The 16,429-nt window shown below is 35.3% G+C and overlaps 1 protein-coding gene across 4 annotated transcripts in view; it reads left to right on the plus strand.

Moving 5' to 3' along the window:
- CPEB3 (cytoplasmic polyadenylation element binding protein 3) overlaps positions 1 to 16,429 on the plus strand; it is a 92,552-nt gene that overhangs the window by 28,709 nt on the left and 47,414 nt on the right. For 3 of the 4 annotated variants that reach the window (XM_055792412.1, XM_027788899.2, XM_027788895.2), the window contains exons 3-4: positions 4,333 to 4,492; positions 16,356 to 16,412. In XM_055792412.1, the coding sequence (XP_055648387.1) occupies positions 4,333 to 4,492; positions 16,356 to 16,412 (217 nt within the window). The remainder of the gene's footprint in view (positions 1 to 4,332; positions 4,493 to 16,355; positions 16,413 to 16,429) is intronic. The other variant, XM_055792461.1, reaches the window with a different exon arrangement.

The raw sequence follows: 16,429 nt of genomic DNA on the forward strand, positions 1-16,429 counted from the left end.
ACTAAAGCAGTGCTAGGTATGCCTTGCCCTTATGTGCCCGCGCTGTCTGAAGGGGGCAGGACAAAGCGCACCACATTACAGGGCATGACCAAGAGGAAAAGTTCTTTTGATTTAAATGTTACACATACATGTCAGTTATATACTTAAGGTACTGCTAAGTAATCTTTGTTTCATAATTAAGATAACTTAAGAATGTCTTTTCCCCTCCTGGGTTTTGCTGACACACTGATTACACCTCAGCCGTCTCCTGGAATAAGCAACACAGGCATCTGTCCTACAGATAAGCAGACCTCTTCAAAGCACTGTTTTGATTCATTCCTGGAGCTGGTTCGTTATGTGTATTGGATGGAGACTGGAGACCTCTGCGAAATTATTATGGTTCTGTAATTAAAGACTAGCATAATATATATGCACAGAAGTATAAAATGCAAATTACTGTATCTTCTCATTTTATTTTAGTGTCTTTACTCTGAAGTTATTTTTTGTCTGTTACTCTTTTTGGGTTTTTAGTTGTTTGTTTGGTTCTTTTAATTAACAGACAGATTATAGATACTGTATTTTGTAACATTTTTAATCAGCCCTACAAGTAAGATATTTAAAGGTAGAAAAATGAGACCCAGCTTCAACTGAAAGTCCATTTAACTTTGTGATACTTCAAAAATCCGATTGTGCATGTGGGTTTGTAATTTTCCAGTATGCTTTACATATACACTTCGAGGCAGTCTGTGTTGTGGATAAACTAAGGGCTGGGATTTAAATTTATGGGACCTGTATTTTCTCTAAGAGTTATTACTAAGCTGTTTTTCTTTCTTTCAAGAGTAGAGTATTGTAAGACCTGAAATATGCTGCCACATATAGTAGCAGCTGACAAGGAGGGAGTTGCTATCTGTACACAGCAGAAGTACAATCCAACGTGGGCAGACTGGACTTAATCTTTTGCTAACTTAGTGATTGCAGTGCAGCCAAAGGCAGTGCCTTGTAGCTGGAGATTTCTCTTTTATCCATAATGTAGTTTATCTAAGTAGGTCTCAGGATCTTTGTCTTCTCTACAAGATCCCAGCAGACTTTCCAAGATTTGCTGGATTTTCAAGCTTCTTTTCCAAGTTTTTTGTTCTGCTTTATAATTATTTATTTTGTATTTTGATTTCTATTCATGGTCCTAGACCCAGAACTTCCTGTCAAAGTTCTCACATTCTACTAAGGACCTTTATGAATTGTTTCCATTGTTGGGATTGGTTGGTAGTAGATCGGTAGCCTATGGAAACAATGCAAAAGGTAAATCCAGGAGATGGAACAGCATCAGTTCACAAAACCAGGAGAACCTGTTCATGCTGAGAAATAAGGAAACATCATCCTGTGCATGTGTGTGTGGAAGCAGCAGGCTTCTTGGAAGAAATTGCTGAATTTAGGAAAAAACCTTCAAATCTGCTGAGTACAAATTAGTTACTACTGAAATGAAAGCTACTAAGAAAAATGGTAGTAGCAGTTTTACTTATGAGTGAGGATGTTAGCTCTGACTTACTGGTTTTATCATCCGCACTACAAAATCTATAGTCAGCTTGCGTTATACTTATGCATGTACTGCAATATACTTGTAAAAATCTGTTGTGTCCACATTTCCTTTACTTGATTTAGCTTGCTCAAGTACTATAGTGGGAAGATAATTGTCTAGGTTAAGGATTTTGGTTAAATTGATCTTCCTGTGTCTAATGTAGGTCTAATTTAATCTTGAAAATATATTGCAGGTTTGTGTGCTCCTTAAAAGATTAGAAAGATCCTACATTCTAGCAAACCTGTCCTGTATAGCCCTGCCTTTGATGCTACGATATTTTTTTTCCCCACCCTTTTTTTCACATGCGTCCATGTGCCCAGCTCCTTGGGAAGTTTTAGAACAAAGTAGGACCTCCCAGGGATTTACTGCTATAGTAGCATACTTAAAATATACATATGTTAATGAAGGACAATTAAATTTAATCTGTAGGCTGTGTCCTCTTCTGAACTCGCTCCTCCTGACCTCTAAGACTGTAATCTAAGGAATGCTTAAAGCTGGAATATCATTGTGCCAAAAGCAGCAGTCCTGCCCTTTTGCTTTCCTGCCAGTGTTGGTTTTGCCAGCTCAGCTCTGCTACAGCTATATAGTAAACCAGATCAGGGGACTGATCTGACTGAAAAAATACTTCCCCACCCCTATTTAGGATATAAGCTGTATGTTTGTTTTCATATTTTCTCTTAAAAAAATATGCCATAGTTCAGTACTGTGACATCTGACCTCCTTAAGTATCCACAGTATAGGTATTTAAAAGAAGCAAATAGAAAAAGACAATTAAAATTCTTGCTTGAAGGGAATAATGTAGACCCTGTTTAATCAAGTTTTCTCATATATCACAAGAATGGATTTTTTTTTTACATCCAAGTTAAACGTTTTCTTTTCCATCTAGCCTAGCATTTCTTTTAAGGAAATTAATATGAAATAAAACAAGCTCTTCTCTCCTACTACATAATACCAAGCAGTGGGTTGTTTTAACCAAAATGAAGTTTTCTGTTGGGGAAAAAAATTACCTCAGGGTTTTGTGCGGGGTGTGGGGGTGGTGTTCCTACCTGCCCCAAGATCTATTTTAGATTTCCTTGGCATAAATTTTATTTTATATTCCATATGTATTGATCCACTTGAATAGGTGAGCAAGTACTTTCTTAAATAGGTATACAAATGTTTGCTTTTTAAGCAGCTGTAGAAGACAAAAATAATCAACAACGAAAACTGAAAATCAGTGAGCTCATTTGAACTTTAGTGCTTAGTATAGCTTCTAACAGGAATAAAGTAGTATTCTTTGGACACCACGTTTGACTGCCAAAAATGCTCAATAGGTGAAATAAATGTGTGAAGAAAAGAATGGTAGTCCACTTACAGAAAATACATTATCATGTTGGAGAAGCGGTGTTGGATCTACAGTTTAGGGTAGGTGGATTGCAGGAACACAATGTTTTGACAGTAAGAACTGCATTTCAGAGCTTTCTGTAACAGCAAACTTTTAATAACATATATTTATTTGAATTCTAGAACAAGACTATTAAAACATATCTTAGTTACACTGGTGAACTCATTCTTCCCTTTACTTTTATTTAAAGACAGCCTAAGAAAAAGAGGGTTCAAGAAAAATAATACTTAAGACAATTATTTTTTTTTTACATTTTCTATGGATACTGCTGCTTCTTGTCTAAGGATTTTAAATTTTATTATTTCAAGTAAGAAGATTATCATGTAGTGACCAGCATGTGGAAAACATTGTTCCATGAGTTTTGGGGGCATATTACAACAAAGGTTTCAGTTTGCATAGTAGAGTGTTATAGCATTTTTTATTAATTGTAGCATAATATAGTGTGCAAAGGAAAACCGCAATCTTGTGCTTTACTTCTTTTTAATGATAGTGATGATAATAAGAAAATTAATGTTTTTTTAGAAATTGTCTGACTACAAGGGGCCGTTCTGTTAATGGATATGGGTAGATTGTTCCCTCCATAAGATTGTTCCTGAACTTTGAAACTGGTTATTTTAACAGGCCTGCTAAAGGTTGTTTGTGGTTTGGTTTGGGTTTGGGTTTTTTTTTTTCCTTATTCTCTTCTACTTAAAAAACAGAGGCTGAACTACAGCAAATTAAAAATGAGAGATTCAAGCAATACAAAGCAACCCTTGCTCAGATTTTTGAGTGCCCCAGTGTGAAAGTGTTGCATACCCTATTTGCTTTTTGTTTTGTCTTGCATCTAGTGTACTTTCCTTAAACCTGTGAGATTCATGTTAGACATTTGAAGAATTACTTGATACTTTCTGCAACAAATGTGTCTGCTGGTGTCTTGAGCACTGCTTGCTTTTGCTGTGTGACAGAAGGTAGATGATGAAGCTGTAAAACAAAAATCTCTGAACTCTGGAACCACTTCTCCAGTGTAAACATTAATATTGCTTTATTTCTAAGCTCTTATTTAAATTATAATGTTTAGAATTAACTGTTGTTTAGATGTATAATTTTGGAAGTATTAAAAAGCCTGTCTCCATAGCTGTACTGGTGAAAGCAGCAGTTGCAAAATGAAGGGTGTCATTTTAATAACTGTAGGCTTCTATTTATCTATTTTTTTGTAATATAAAAAGTTCTATTAAGAAGAAATGTAAAATTGGATGCTGGAGTTTTCTAAAATAAGAAATGAGCCTATGTTAGAAAATTATTTTTTCTGTAATAATCTTTCTTTCCTTTTTTTTGTTTGTTGTTCATTTGTTTTTGTTTTTTTGTTTGTTTGTTTTGTTTTGTTGTTTGTTTTTTTGGTTTTGTTTTTGTCTTTTAGGACCGGAATAGGCCCTATGACACTTTTAACTTGCACTCTTTGGAAAATTCCTTAATGGATATGATAAGGACTGATCATGAGCCTCTGAAAGGTAAACACTACCCTCCCAGTGGCCCACCAATGAGTTTCGCTGATATAATGTGGAGGAATCATTTTACAGGTTAGGAATATTCATATGTCCATGCTTGCTTGGTGCTTAAACAAAAATCAGCTTTTCAGTATTGCTATAAACTTTTTGCTAATGAATGAGTTGTCAGTTACGTAAAGCATCTGTTTTCCCATCTTAAGATAATCATCTCTACTATAGGAGGATAAGGTGAAATGTGTATACATTTATCGTAAGTGCACAATCATAATATTATCTAACTGGCATTTCTGAAACTTAGGTTTGTGTCTCAGCAAATCGCACAGTTGGGTTTCCTGCTGCAGTCACTCAGTTCAGAAAATGTGTAGTACAACTGGAGTCCAGTTTCTATGTTCAACATCTTATTCAAAGTTAATACTACTCTTAGTTTTGGATCATCAGCTAGTGTACAGGGTTCTGAAACAACCACTCTGTCAAGTTACTCGTTACAGTTCTTTCAGGTTTCTTTAAAAAAAAAAATAATCTTAATCTGGATTTGAAATTGTCAGGGAGAGTCAAAAGCTATTAGATGTTAAGTGCTGGGAAAGTTTTGATTATTTATGCTACTAAACAATGTTTGTTCTACCAGGTGTAGCATTGGAGATAAAAGCATTTCTAATACTTAGCTGATACTGAATAGTGAAAGGTTGTGGCAGCATTTCAATGAATAAATATTCCTGATGCAGCTGCACACTCCTCTGTCTTAATCTTCCATTGGTTAAGTTTAAAGATAGGTACACGTTCTTGCTCACATGCATTCTGGCTGACTTTGAAGACTGAAGCCAGTAATAAGTCATATACAAAGAAAGTATTGAACTAGAAATGGTTCCCAAACTCTCAAGAAGTCAGGACACTGGAACTGATAGAGAAGAAATGTAGCTGTGTATAGCATTTCCTATGCTAATGCTTATATACACGATTGCCTCGTTTGCTCCTCTCCCCATTTATATGTTACATGTGGAAAAATATTTTTTTCTTGGTCTAAGGTCTTGTGCCTTTTTCACCATCTTTCTGGGTACAAAGTTGTTTGGGTTTTTTTTATAACCATAACAGACTGAGTTCTGTGCTCTCTGCTCATGTAACCCGTTCTTTCCACTATTATCTTGAAATTCTCTGTGCTATATAGCCTTCATGTGTCTTTAGCCATTATTCAGCTACCTAAAATGGAAAGAAATACTGTCTCATGTCTATTCTGATCATAGTCCTCCAAAATAAGTGTAAACCTGAAACTTATAACAAACAAGCTCACGAAAATTGAGATTTCTGCTGGATATACGTTTCATATGGCTGTTATTAAAAAAAAAACAAAACAAAAAACCAACAAATTGCTGGTAGGTAGATTTTAAGTATTTATTGTATCTTATTAAATGTATTATAATCTAGCTAAAACGTCATGGTTTTTAAAATTGGTATTTATTTAAGTATACAACTTGAGACTAATTTTTTAAAGACTGAATTTCTGTTTGAACCTGAGCATGGAAAAAATGAAAGATTGGATTAGAAATTGTATTACTCTAGAAAAAGACTTTAACATCATGTAAGTGCAATTTTACTTATACTTCCATTATTGTCTCTTTATAACCATTTTGAAATGTATTTTAGTCAGAATATTAGCACATAAAATAATAATGGGTACAAATCTTTAATTCCTTTGTGTTGTCGGGTCATTCTATCAAGAATAGCTTCCAATACTCAGCTGATGTAGTCTCTATAAGTGTTGCAAGTGGTTTCCACAGCTGTAACAGAGTGTCATAATGCTATGTAATGTTGGTATTTTGCATGAGGTAGAAATGAAGTTCTTGGTTTCATTAAGCATCTTTATGCTTTTAAAGAAAAGTATTCTTTCCAAATCAAACTTAATATTTTCATCTCCCCTAGGTTCTCAATTTATGTAGAAGACTGACTAATTTAAATGGACATCTGAAAGCAGTAGGAGCTGTTTTCCTCTGCTCAAAATGTAAAACTGAAGAGTTGAATATTAATTGTAAAGTTTGAGTTGATCTTTTCTATTCACTAGTGCGACCATTGGCTTTACTTAAACAAACATTTCTGTCACTTACTGGACAGGCTCTTTCTGTCTGTCTCATTTCCTCATTTAGTGCTGCTCACCTGTTTTGGCCTTTCTGCCTTGTTACTTAGCTGTCTAGCAGCTTCCAGTCCAGTAATTGCTGGGAGAAGTCTTGTTTAGTATTAGTTATCTCTGTCTCTGCCCAGCTGTTTTTTCCCCCATGAATATGGTTAATTCCCTGCCTTGCTTTCTTTTCCCTCTAACTACAGGGCTTACTTTGCTAACCTCCAGCCTTGGCTTGACCTAGCATGCACTTTCCTCTACTTCTGTTTTCACCCTATGCAGCATGACTGGCAATATTCATAGGAGTGGCTGTTTCAGGACATGTTTGTTCTCCCTTCCAAGAAGTGTCTTCCTCTTTGTTAAACAGATCTGTGTTACTATTTTAACTGAAACCTTTTCATGAAAGCCTAACTAGTTTTCTGCAAACATTGATCTACTCCTCAAATCGCTTTCCTGTTGCATTTTTTTGTTGCCTTTTCTGTGAAAACTGGTCTTGACTCTTCCCCTGTACCTTCACATTTCTGCTTTTCCTCCACCAAAGATGCAGAAGGTTTTCAACTGCTGTCCTTCTCTGCACCTTCCTCAAATTTCACTTAATCTTGTCTTCTAAACTAATTTGCTTTTCTTCTTATTTATCCTGCTCTCCTCTGGCTCTCCCCCTTAAAGTAGCAGCATGTTTTAGTCTGTAATCACCTTGAGAAAGTATGCTACTGACTCTGCTTGCTTTTGCTTGTTTCTTAAGTAATGTTCAAGTTTTTATTTATTTTTACCTTGAAGCTTTTTGAATGTACTGGTTATGTCATTCGGTTTGATTTTTCAGTTTCTCATAGACATTACTGTGTGAATGCCTCTTGTGCAAAATTTCAACTGCTTTTTCTTCAATCTTATTAATTTAATCAAATCCCATAGCTACTTCCTCTTCATTTTATTTCCTCTGTCTTTCAGGAGTAAACTAGGTGTGTGTTTCCCTTTTAAACCTTCCCTTCCTCTGGCATCTGTGACTGTCTGCTCTTAGGTTCTGTGTAGCTTTTTCTTGTATAGATAAGAAAGTAAACCAGCCACAAATCCTTGTTTAAAAAACAAAGAAAAACAGTGATATGGCTTTCAAATGACTTTTGGTTTGCCTTTTGGTAAACAAGCCTTGTTTTCTCAAAAAATTTTAGCTAACAGTGCTTGCATGTCAGTTGCCCTTATATTTACTACCCAAATTTTTAAACAGAAGAGGTAAAAAGGCGAAGTACCAAAAGCCTCTGATTTTGAAAACACAGAAGGATTTAATTCTAGAAAAACTATGCATATCTTGGAGCCTCCAATGCATGTTACAAAGCCAGTGCAGCTATTTCAGGATCATTTCAGCCTGCTGCTAGCAACAAAGTCTTGAGGAAATGCATATTTTTAGAAGTATTGTCTGCATATGTATTCATTAGTAAAATATTGCAGGTGGTTTATTGGAAGTTTGAAACATTGCTTGGAACATAGCCCCTCTTGGCATATGTGCCCCCTTGCATCCCAGCAGATACTTGAAACAAAACATAATTATCTCAGATATAGAACAAAGGCTGTAGGTTAGAATGTGGATGGGAAACCATAAAAGATTCTGATGTGAAGACCAAATTGAAATGGTTCTGGAATATTTTCTTCTCATTCTTGGGTGTAAGTTCCTCATGCTCTACGTTGTTCAGTGGAGGTGGTGGAGAAGCTCAGGGATGGGAAAGGAAAAGCCTGTTCACTTGTTTGTAATAGCTGAAGCTTTATAGTTTCTCTGAATCTGAGGTATGATCAGACTTTGTCCTGCAGGCAATGGAAATTGAGTTTATTTCAAGGTCAACACAGCAGGCCACTTCTTTTAGGCGTGATCCACTGGGCCTTGAGAGTACATGTGATTAAGTGGCTTTTCCGGGGTGGTGGTGTTTGCTTTCAAGTGTGGAACAAGGGAAAGGCTGAAGTATTGTTAGTGCAGCAGAAGCTAACTGATGCTCAGTCCTGCAATATTGAATTACTTGTGTTTAGTGAGTGCTAAGACAGTGTGACAGGCTGGCTTGGTGCTCTCCAGCTAGGAGAGCTAGAGTCACTTAGTTCTTTTTGGGTGTTTCTTGCTGTAACAGAGATTTGATACCTAGCTTTGAGGTTTCTGGACTAGGGTAAATAACCAGCTTACCCATCTACATCACATTTTATCTTGAGCCAGGTCTTGGGAGGAGGTGTTTGGAGGCAGCTCTTACTCTGTTTCTTTCTAAAACTGATTTTTTTTTTCTCAGCATTTTCTGCCAGATAGGGGTACCCTGCTGTATGTTCCTGTCTTTCTGTCCTTGTAGTCTGGGAACTGTGTAACTTTACAAATTGTTTGCCATTTTCATGCTTTTGAGAGCTAAAGAATGCAAACTCATTAAAAAGCAAGTCTTGTTTTCTCTCAAGGCAGTTAGGCAGGCTTCCTTACCTGCTTTCTGTGCAATCAAGACCAGGTTGAACACTTTTCTTCTCTTTCAGTCAATAGTCATAAATCCTGTTCTCCTTTCAAAAAGGAGAAACAAAGTACAGTAAAGGAATTGTTAAGCTTCTTCTAGTTAAAGACTAGTTACTGTATATGGCCAAGGGTGCCTAGTTGTTTCCTGTGTCAGTCATAACCAGGCCTATGTGATGGAAGTGTGCAATATCTTCTAAGATGTTTTTTCCTGAACTGTCTGTTTTCTTAGTTGCTTATAATGTATTTTATGGGAGAGAGTTTTGCTTTAACAAGGAAAGGGTATATTTGCAGCATTTTGTAACCTGTTGGTATTTACATACTGCTTCTACCTAATGCTGTGGGGCAAAACTGAATTATCAGAATAGCTGTGGGTAGATGCTACTTACTACAAAAACATTTTTTTCTACATCAAAGTGTCTTCTGTCTATGGTGTAATATGTCACTGTTGCAATAAGTTTATCCGTGTCAAACTATTGCATTACAACACAAACAGAGGCATTCTGATCTATAAAAAATATTTTGATCAGTAGTAACTAGCAGCTGCCTTTGTTCTATTTTTAAATAATTAAATAAAACATTTCAGCTGTGTTAGATCGTATGCTATGCACATGTGCTACTGATAGGTCATGAAACTGAATAAAAAATAAAACTGAGGAGAGAAATCATGTCCCTTTTGAAATATTTTAAATTTACTCTTACAGTAGCTAACTAATATTTGGGTTTTATTTTAAATCAGAATGGAAACACACTTTGTAATGTGCAAATCCCTAACTAACAAAAATTCTGAGGTTTTAAAAAAGTATGAATGTGACATCTTCAAGTATGAGTACTTGGAGACAACATATGTACAAGGAGAATTTAAAGAGTAGGCTTTATTAAAACTAATTGTAATGAATATCATACTGCAGAAGGTTACATCAAATGTGTTGATTATGTCATAATATTTCAGTAGAATGTACATGCTCCCTGACTATCTCTTAGCATTTGCTGTTCTGAGATTGTTTGAGACTTTGAATACAAATGTATTCATTCAGAGGTAGAAACAGTGTCTGTGGGGAAACTTTTTATCTTGATTTTCAGTATTTAAAATGAATGACACCATATATTTGGACAGCGGAAAACTGGAGTTACTGGCGTTACTACTTTTTAACTATTGTGAAGACTGTATCAGGTCACATGAAAACTAAGTAAGATTTCAAGATTTCCTGTTTACATTTAACTGTTGTTTGAGGTTTGACAGGAGTGTTTAAAGATTGTATAAAGCTTGGATGATATTTTAATACATATAGAATGGACCTTTACGTTTCCACCTTGATCTTTAGTTAATTCAGTGCATGCCATCAGATTTTGTTCAGCTCTAATTCTTCATAGGCTTTTTGTAAGCAAAGCAGTAAGTTTGCCACATGACCTGAGAAGAGTGAAGGTGAATAGATCGTATTTGTGTTTGCAGTCAGCAACTGAACACAAAGGTTGTGCAAACAGAACAAATGTTGTCATCTCAGTCCTGGAAATGGTGCCACCCATTTACAGCTTTTTGCAACACTTCATTAGAAAAAAGTGCACTGTAACAGTGTTTCTCGAAATCCTGATGCTCCTCAGACACCTTTCTGTAAATGCATGTAAAAACCAGAGTGAGCAGACCGGTGTGTTTGCACATCTATTTGTGTGTAAAACTAGGCCACTCAAGTTAATCCTTTTAAAGGAAACATACTCTTATTTCCTTTCCATTTGAAACTCTGTGTATTTAAGAAAATTCTCTGTAATATTTTTCTCTTCAGTACAGAATATGACCATTAAATGGTTCATATTTCTTAAATTAAGTGTTTTCATCAATGATCCTGTAGTGTGATCATACTGTCTAATTTGCTGCTGGCATCCAGCATGTCCTTGTCTTTGACCTGCTGAATCTGTTTTGGGCAGGACTGATGGTGCTTTTTTGTTTGTTTTGTTTAGTTTAAGGAGTGCTGATGCAGATACCCATTTTTCCTTCTCTTTATTTCCATCTTTTCATTGTACTATTGAAGACTGGCCCCAGAGACCTAAAGCCCTTTTTGTCTTTCTTACTTCTCTACTGTTATGAGCGTTTTGTATATATTGGCATAGACTGCTAATGGAAAAATCTGCTTTCATATTGGTGTATTTTAGAAGTAAAGCTAAACTTCTTTTTATGTTCATCAGGTCTTGCTTTTAAAGTACTACTGTTTTGAAAATTTAACTGTTTTCAAGCTAAAAATCTTTGTACTAAAATATATGCAAGACTTTGTGTTTAATTGGAGCTATTTACTTAGGAAAAGTGCATTCTCTTGTAATGTAGATGCTGTTATATTTTATAGGTTGCTTTCTCTACTGATGGCATGTATTTGTTTAGTCAGTGGTAGGAAGAAGTTAGTATCAGCAAACTTTGTTACTGATACAGATGATAATTATACAGTTCTGTTCACATTGCCACAATGTATTTGCACAGTAAAAATACAGATGTGTAACTCCAGTAATCGTTCTTAGTATTTCCCTTCTGGCAAATACTAGTATTTTTGTTCTGCTGAGTATGTTGATGTATAAAAGATATGCAAGTTGCAAGTAGGTGTTTAAATTATGTGTGAACAAATGGCAGATAGACCTCAAAAAAAAAAAAAAAAAAAAGAGGGGAGGGGGGAAGAAGGGAAGAAAAAAAAAGCCATCAAACTTCTTCAGGGAGTTACCTTTTATTTTTATGATTCTCTGTGCAGACCCTTGCTTACGCAGTTCTTGCTTTTGAAACTGTTTTGTGCATGTACGCTGAGTTAGTGTAGCACCAGTTTCAGGTGCCTGTAGTTTTGGGGAAAGAGGGGAGAGAGCGGTTTGAGGTCTACTCAGGTAAAAATGCTTAAAATTCTTGTATATACACACATGTACTTCATGCTTGTTGGCCATTTGTGAATCATGGAGCGAAGACTCGTGGTTGAGCTGGGGTATGGGGGGGTGTATGTGTGTTGTTAGGCTGTGCTTAAAGTAGACCCCCAAATACATATGGGTCAAAATAATCTTATTTCAGATGTTTGAGGGAATACTGTTCTGGCTTTGATTTTTGCATGTGTCTGTGTCTAACCTTTGCTCTACCCCATTTGCTATCTATCCATCCCAATAACCATTGCTGTTTTGTAATGCCTGTTGTTGGCACCAACTCTGAAATAATTTGATAGAAAAGATAAGAATGATAAAGGAGGTATTATTACTAAGGAAGTATAGCAGACCTAATCCTGTTGCCAGTTTCATTTGACCTTGCCATTGGAGTCACTACTCATAACTTTGAACTGATATCAATAATGATATCAATAATGATTTTAAGAACTGCACGACAGGAAGCTCTCATTCCCTGTAAGTTCAGGAAAGGTAAAAAGCAGGTCAACTTTGCTATTTTCTAGTAAACCTTATGCAAAATACCAATTGCTGAATTAGTGTGAGTTTTACTCAAGACATAACCAATGAACATTGGTTCTTGTAACGTGAAAATGATGAGAACAGGTAACTGTAATCTTAAAACTCCTTCACTGAGTGAGTGTTCGTGGCAGGATCTGATCAGGCTTTCACAAGTCCAAAAAAACCATAGGCACTCGGGAAAAGAAAATGAATAAAAAGAGAAAATAAATTCACAAGTCCCTTAAGGTAAAAACAATAGTTACAGATCTGGAACTGATTAATCACTGGTGTTTGTTTCAGATGCAGAAAAATAATGGTAATATCAGCATATCTATACAAAGATGAGGTTATAGATTGGTTTTACACTTGTAAACAGATTGTGCTTATAAGCTTGAATATCTGCTAAAAATAGTGGATTTTAAAGTTAAGATTAAGGGGACAACCACAGGAAAGCCTGGCAGTAAACACTGTCAAAAAACTGCAACAGTGGTAAAGCTGTGCCTGATATCCAGATTTGTTATTTCTGGAACACCAGTCTTTCTCAAAACTGTTTGTGTAACTTGAAATTATCTAGACAATTGAAAAAAAAAAAGATCAGATTAAATATTTGTGAAAGATTTAATAAAGAGATTCTATGTGGGAAGGGTATACTTAAGTTATTGGAAAGATTTCAGAATTGTTTCAAAATCATGACTCTTTTCTACTAAGAATGAGGTGAAGTTAATTTCCATTTAATGTCATATTTCCAATATAATACAGAAGAGAAGATGTGCATACTTGAGATGTGCTCTAAGAAGGAATTTGGCACTGTGCCATGACAAGCATGATATTGGACATGCAGCAGAACAATTAGGCAGTCCAACCAGAAAAGTGTCTCCAAATGCTGTTAGGAGAGAGAATTTAAGGAATTTAACAATGTTAAAATGTGCAAGAGAGGAGCCTGGGCTATACAAGAATCATTCAACCCTCATACTCTGAAATGCTTAAAGACCAAGAGGTATAAAACTGGATTATTTTTTTTTAAATTAGGAATTGAAAAGACTTATGTAAAAGAGTGATTATTGTTGCAGCCTAACTGCAGTAATATAAGTGTGTGTTATAAAAGCACATAACTATCTACTGAGTATATTTTCAATTATGAAACCAAGACAGGCAAACTGAAAATGGCAGATGTACACCTAATACAAGTACTAGGGATGTTGTTACTGGAAGGGTTCCTATTTATGACTTCAGTGAACTGCTGGAGTCCATAACGTCTGTGCTCTAACTTCTCTGTGTTTTTGATTATTGTGCTTAAGATTCTTGAAAGTAGAAATTTTATCCAGAGATTTTGTCTTAAAACTATAATTAGAAATATGTGCTTATATAGACTTCATAAAGGTCCAGGTAGCATACATGTGCTTTTCTTAAAATTGTTTACTGATAGTAATTCCTGCGTTTAACCCAAATAGGTCCTTGAAAGTGCATATTCTTAATTACATTTTAGTCTTACGTTGCACCTTTAAATGAATATATTTATAATTTCCTTCTTGTGCTCTCTTCTTTTTCCTTAGATAATTACACAGTTTTGTAATCTGCATGTGGCCTTTGTTTTCAATTGAATAATTTGCTCAAAACAAGATGATACTCAAATGTTGTAGCTAACATGAAAGGCTATATAATTATTAACTAATTGTCTTATAATTGTACCATTACCAATCTGTTTTGAATGCTTTTAATACAGGTGTGTTTTGAAAGTATTCCTTTAATTTGTTTCTATAGAATTGCACTAGGGGACTTCTGAAGATGTACAGAATTATTCTGCACTGTTGCTTAGCTCAGTGTGAGAACATGTTCTTCTGCTTGTGCTGCTCTGTATTTTCTGCTCCTCTTAAAAGATAGCTGACAAGAACTGTTTAAAAATAGCAGGCCAAGGGCAGGTGACAAAATGTCACACAAGCAGCACCTGGTCCAGTGACAGCCTGGAGGGAGGAAAAAAACAAACCCAGATGTCACAGATACGATTCTATTTCTGAAGCTGGTCAAACAGCAGAATTTCAGCTCCAGCAAAGGAAAAGAGAAGGGCCCATCCAAGCATTATGCATTCAAATTTTACTCTTGTTTTTTCATAGCTGTTCCCTTTTGTCTATTACAAGTATTAGTTTACAAGTATAGATTATTATATACACCTTTTCTCTTTACAAGTAATACCTGTAACCGCACACTCATTAATATGCTGTTAAAGAAAACGGAATTAATGTCAGTCTCGCAAGATTTCTGAAATATTTTAGCACAAGCTTATGCTAACAAATAATAGCAGCTTTAATGTCTCTGTAGTGCCAGATCAATATGAAAATATGTATAAGAGAATTATGACAGTAATTAATGAAGATCTCTTTAAGAAGCTTTGTGCAAGGAGTTGGAAAGTGAAAATGGAAAGTTTATTTACCTTCTTTCTGCCCTCACTTCTTTCTGGAGGTGCTGTTTGCTTCGTAGTCTTATTGTGGTGGCACTTCTTTCTGAAAGAATCAGAAAATTATGATGTGAAGAAAATAAATATTTGCTTTTCTTAAACTGCTTGTGACTTCGTTTCAGAAGGGTACTGAAGGTTCATGTTGCATCTGTTCAGAAAGAATATTAATTACAGCACTGCAGTTTCTGTGACTAGAAATAGAAGGCTTTAACTTATCACTAGGAGCTAAAAATGTTGGAAAAGATTGGCTTTAGTTCTGCTTTGTCAAAGCATAGTTGTTAAAACTTGGTTTTGCAGAAGTACAGCAACTTAATGGTTATATTGGCTCTTCAGTATAGTAAGTAGGTCTTGAGCTCCCATATTTGAGTGCCTATGTAGTGAAGAAATGTAAACTGCTTGCTTCCTTTGCTTCCGAATTTAACCACAAATCTGGAGAAACGGAGAGCATATGAAGTGGATTACAACACTTATAAGTAACTTAAGTTGTTACTTAAATTAAATAAAAGTTTTATGTGGCTATAATGATTCTTTTATATATTTTTCTACATGAGGACTAATACCAATTACAGCTTTTAAACTGTTTCAGGGTTTTAATTAAGAAAGTCCTGTTACACAGTTTCTTCAGAGTAAGTTTTTAATACTTCAGCTTGGTTAAATACTATCTAAAACGAATCTTAACAGTAGCAGAGTTGGCTCATTTCTTGCTTGGATGGTAAAAGTGGACTGAGTCTCCTTTGAAACAAAGTAACCATCTAAATTGGTTCCCACTTCCAGTTCCTGTAGTCATCAAAGATCTTAAGCCAAGCTTTCAAGTGTTAAATCTCACCTGAGAAAACTGGTACTATTTTGTATTTCTCTAGCTTCCTGGAAACTGGCACTAGCAGAGTTCATTTGAATTTCATGGTGAACCTTCTGTATATGATGGCTCTGTATTATGGGTCAAGAATAAATATTTCCCAAAGTATATATGAAAGTACTCCATGAGAATAACACTCCCTCCAACCTAGTGTCCTGTCTCGAGTAGTAAGCCATAGCAGGTTTTTTAGGGAAGAATACAAAACTGGGGTAAGCACTCTTCTCTCCAGCAATTAACTCAAGAGCTTCTGGTGTCACAGGTGGTATGGAAAACAGTGATTTATTTTTACCAGTTCAGTGGAGTTTTTATAATGCTGTACCTGTTACTTGAAGCTAACTATAAGTGGCATAACTGCAAGGTTGAACTTTGAGGCCTTATTTTGAAAGGGTAAATGTAATTATTTTCCTACTACAAAGGGAAGGGAGGTATTCAAAGATAATTATTTAATTGTTTGGTTTGTGATTTTCAGTATTTTAAATACATAACACTGAGGTACTATGGAGTTAAATATTGTAAATATGTATTCTTGGGAAGTTGTCTTCAGTAGGTTGAAGATTTGGCTACCCTGAATGTTCATTCACTTTAGCAATTTTTCATATTAATGAATTTAATTCAGTTTTGAAATAAAAACATTAAAAATAGCTTTTATTTACATTGCAGGGCGTATGGGAATAAACTTCCATCATCCAGGAACAGACAATATTATGGCTCTTAACAGTAAGTAGTTAATATCT

Source organism: Falco peregrinus, chromosome 1, assembly GCF_023634155.1.
Source record: "Falco peregrinus isolate bFalPer1 chromosome 1, bFalPer1.pri, whole genome shotgun sequence".
Taxonomy (NCBI): domain Eukaryota; kingdom Metazoa; phylum Chordata; class Aves; order Falconiformes; family Falconidae; genus Falco; species Falco peregrinus.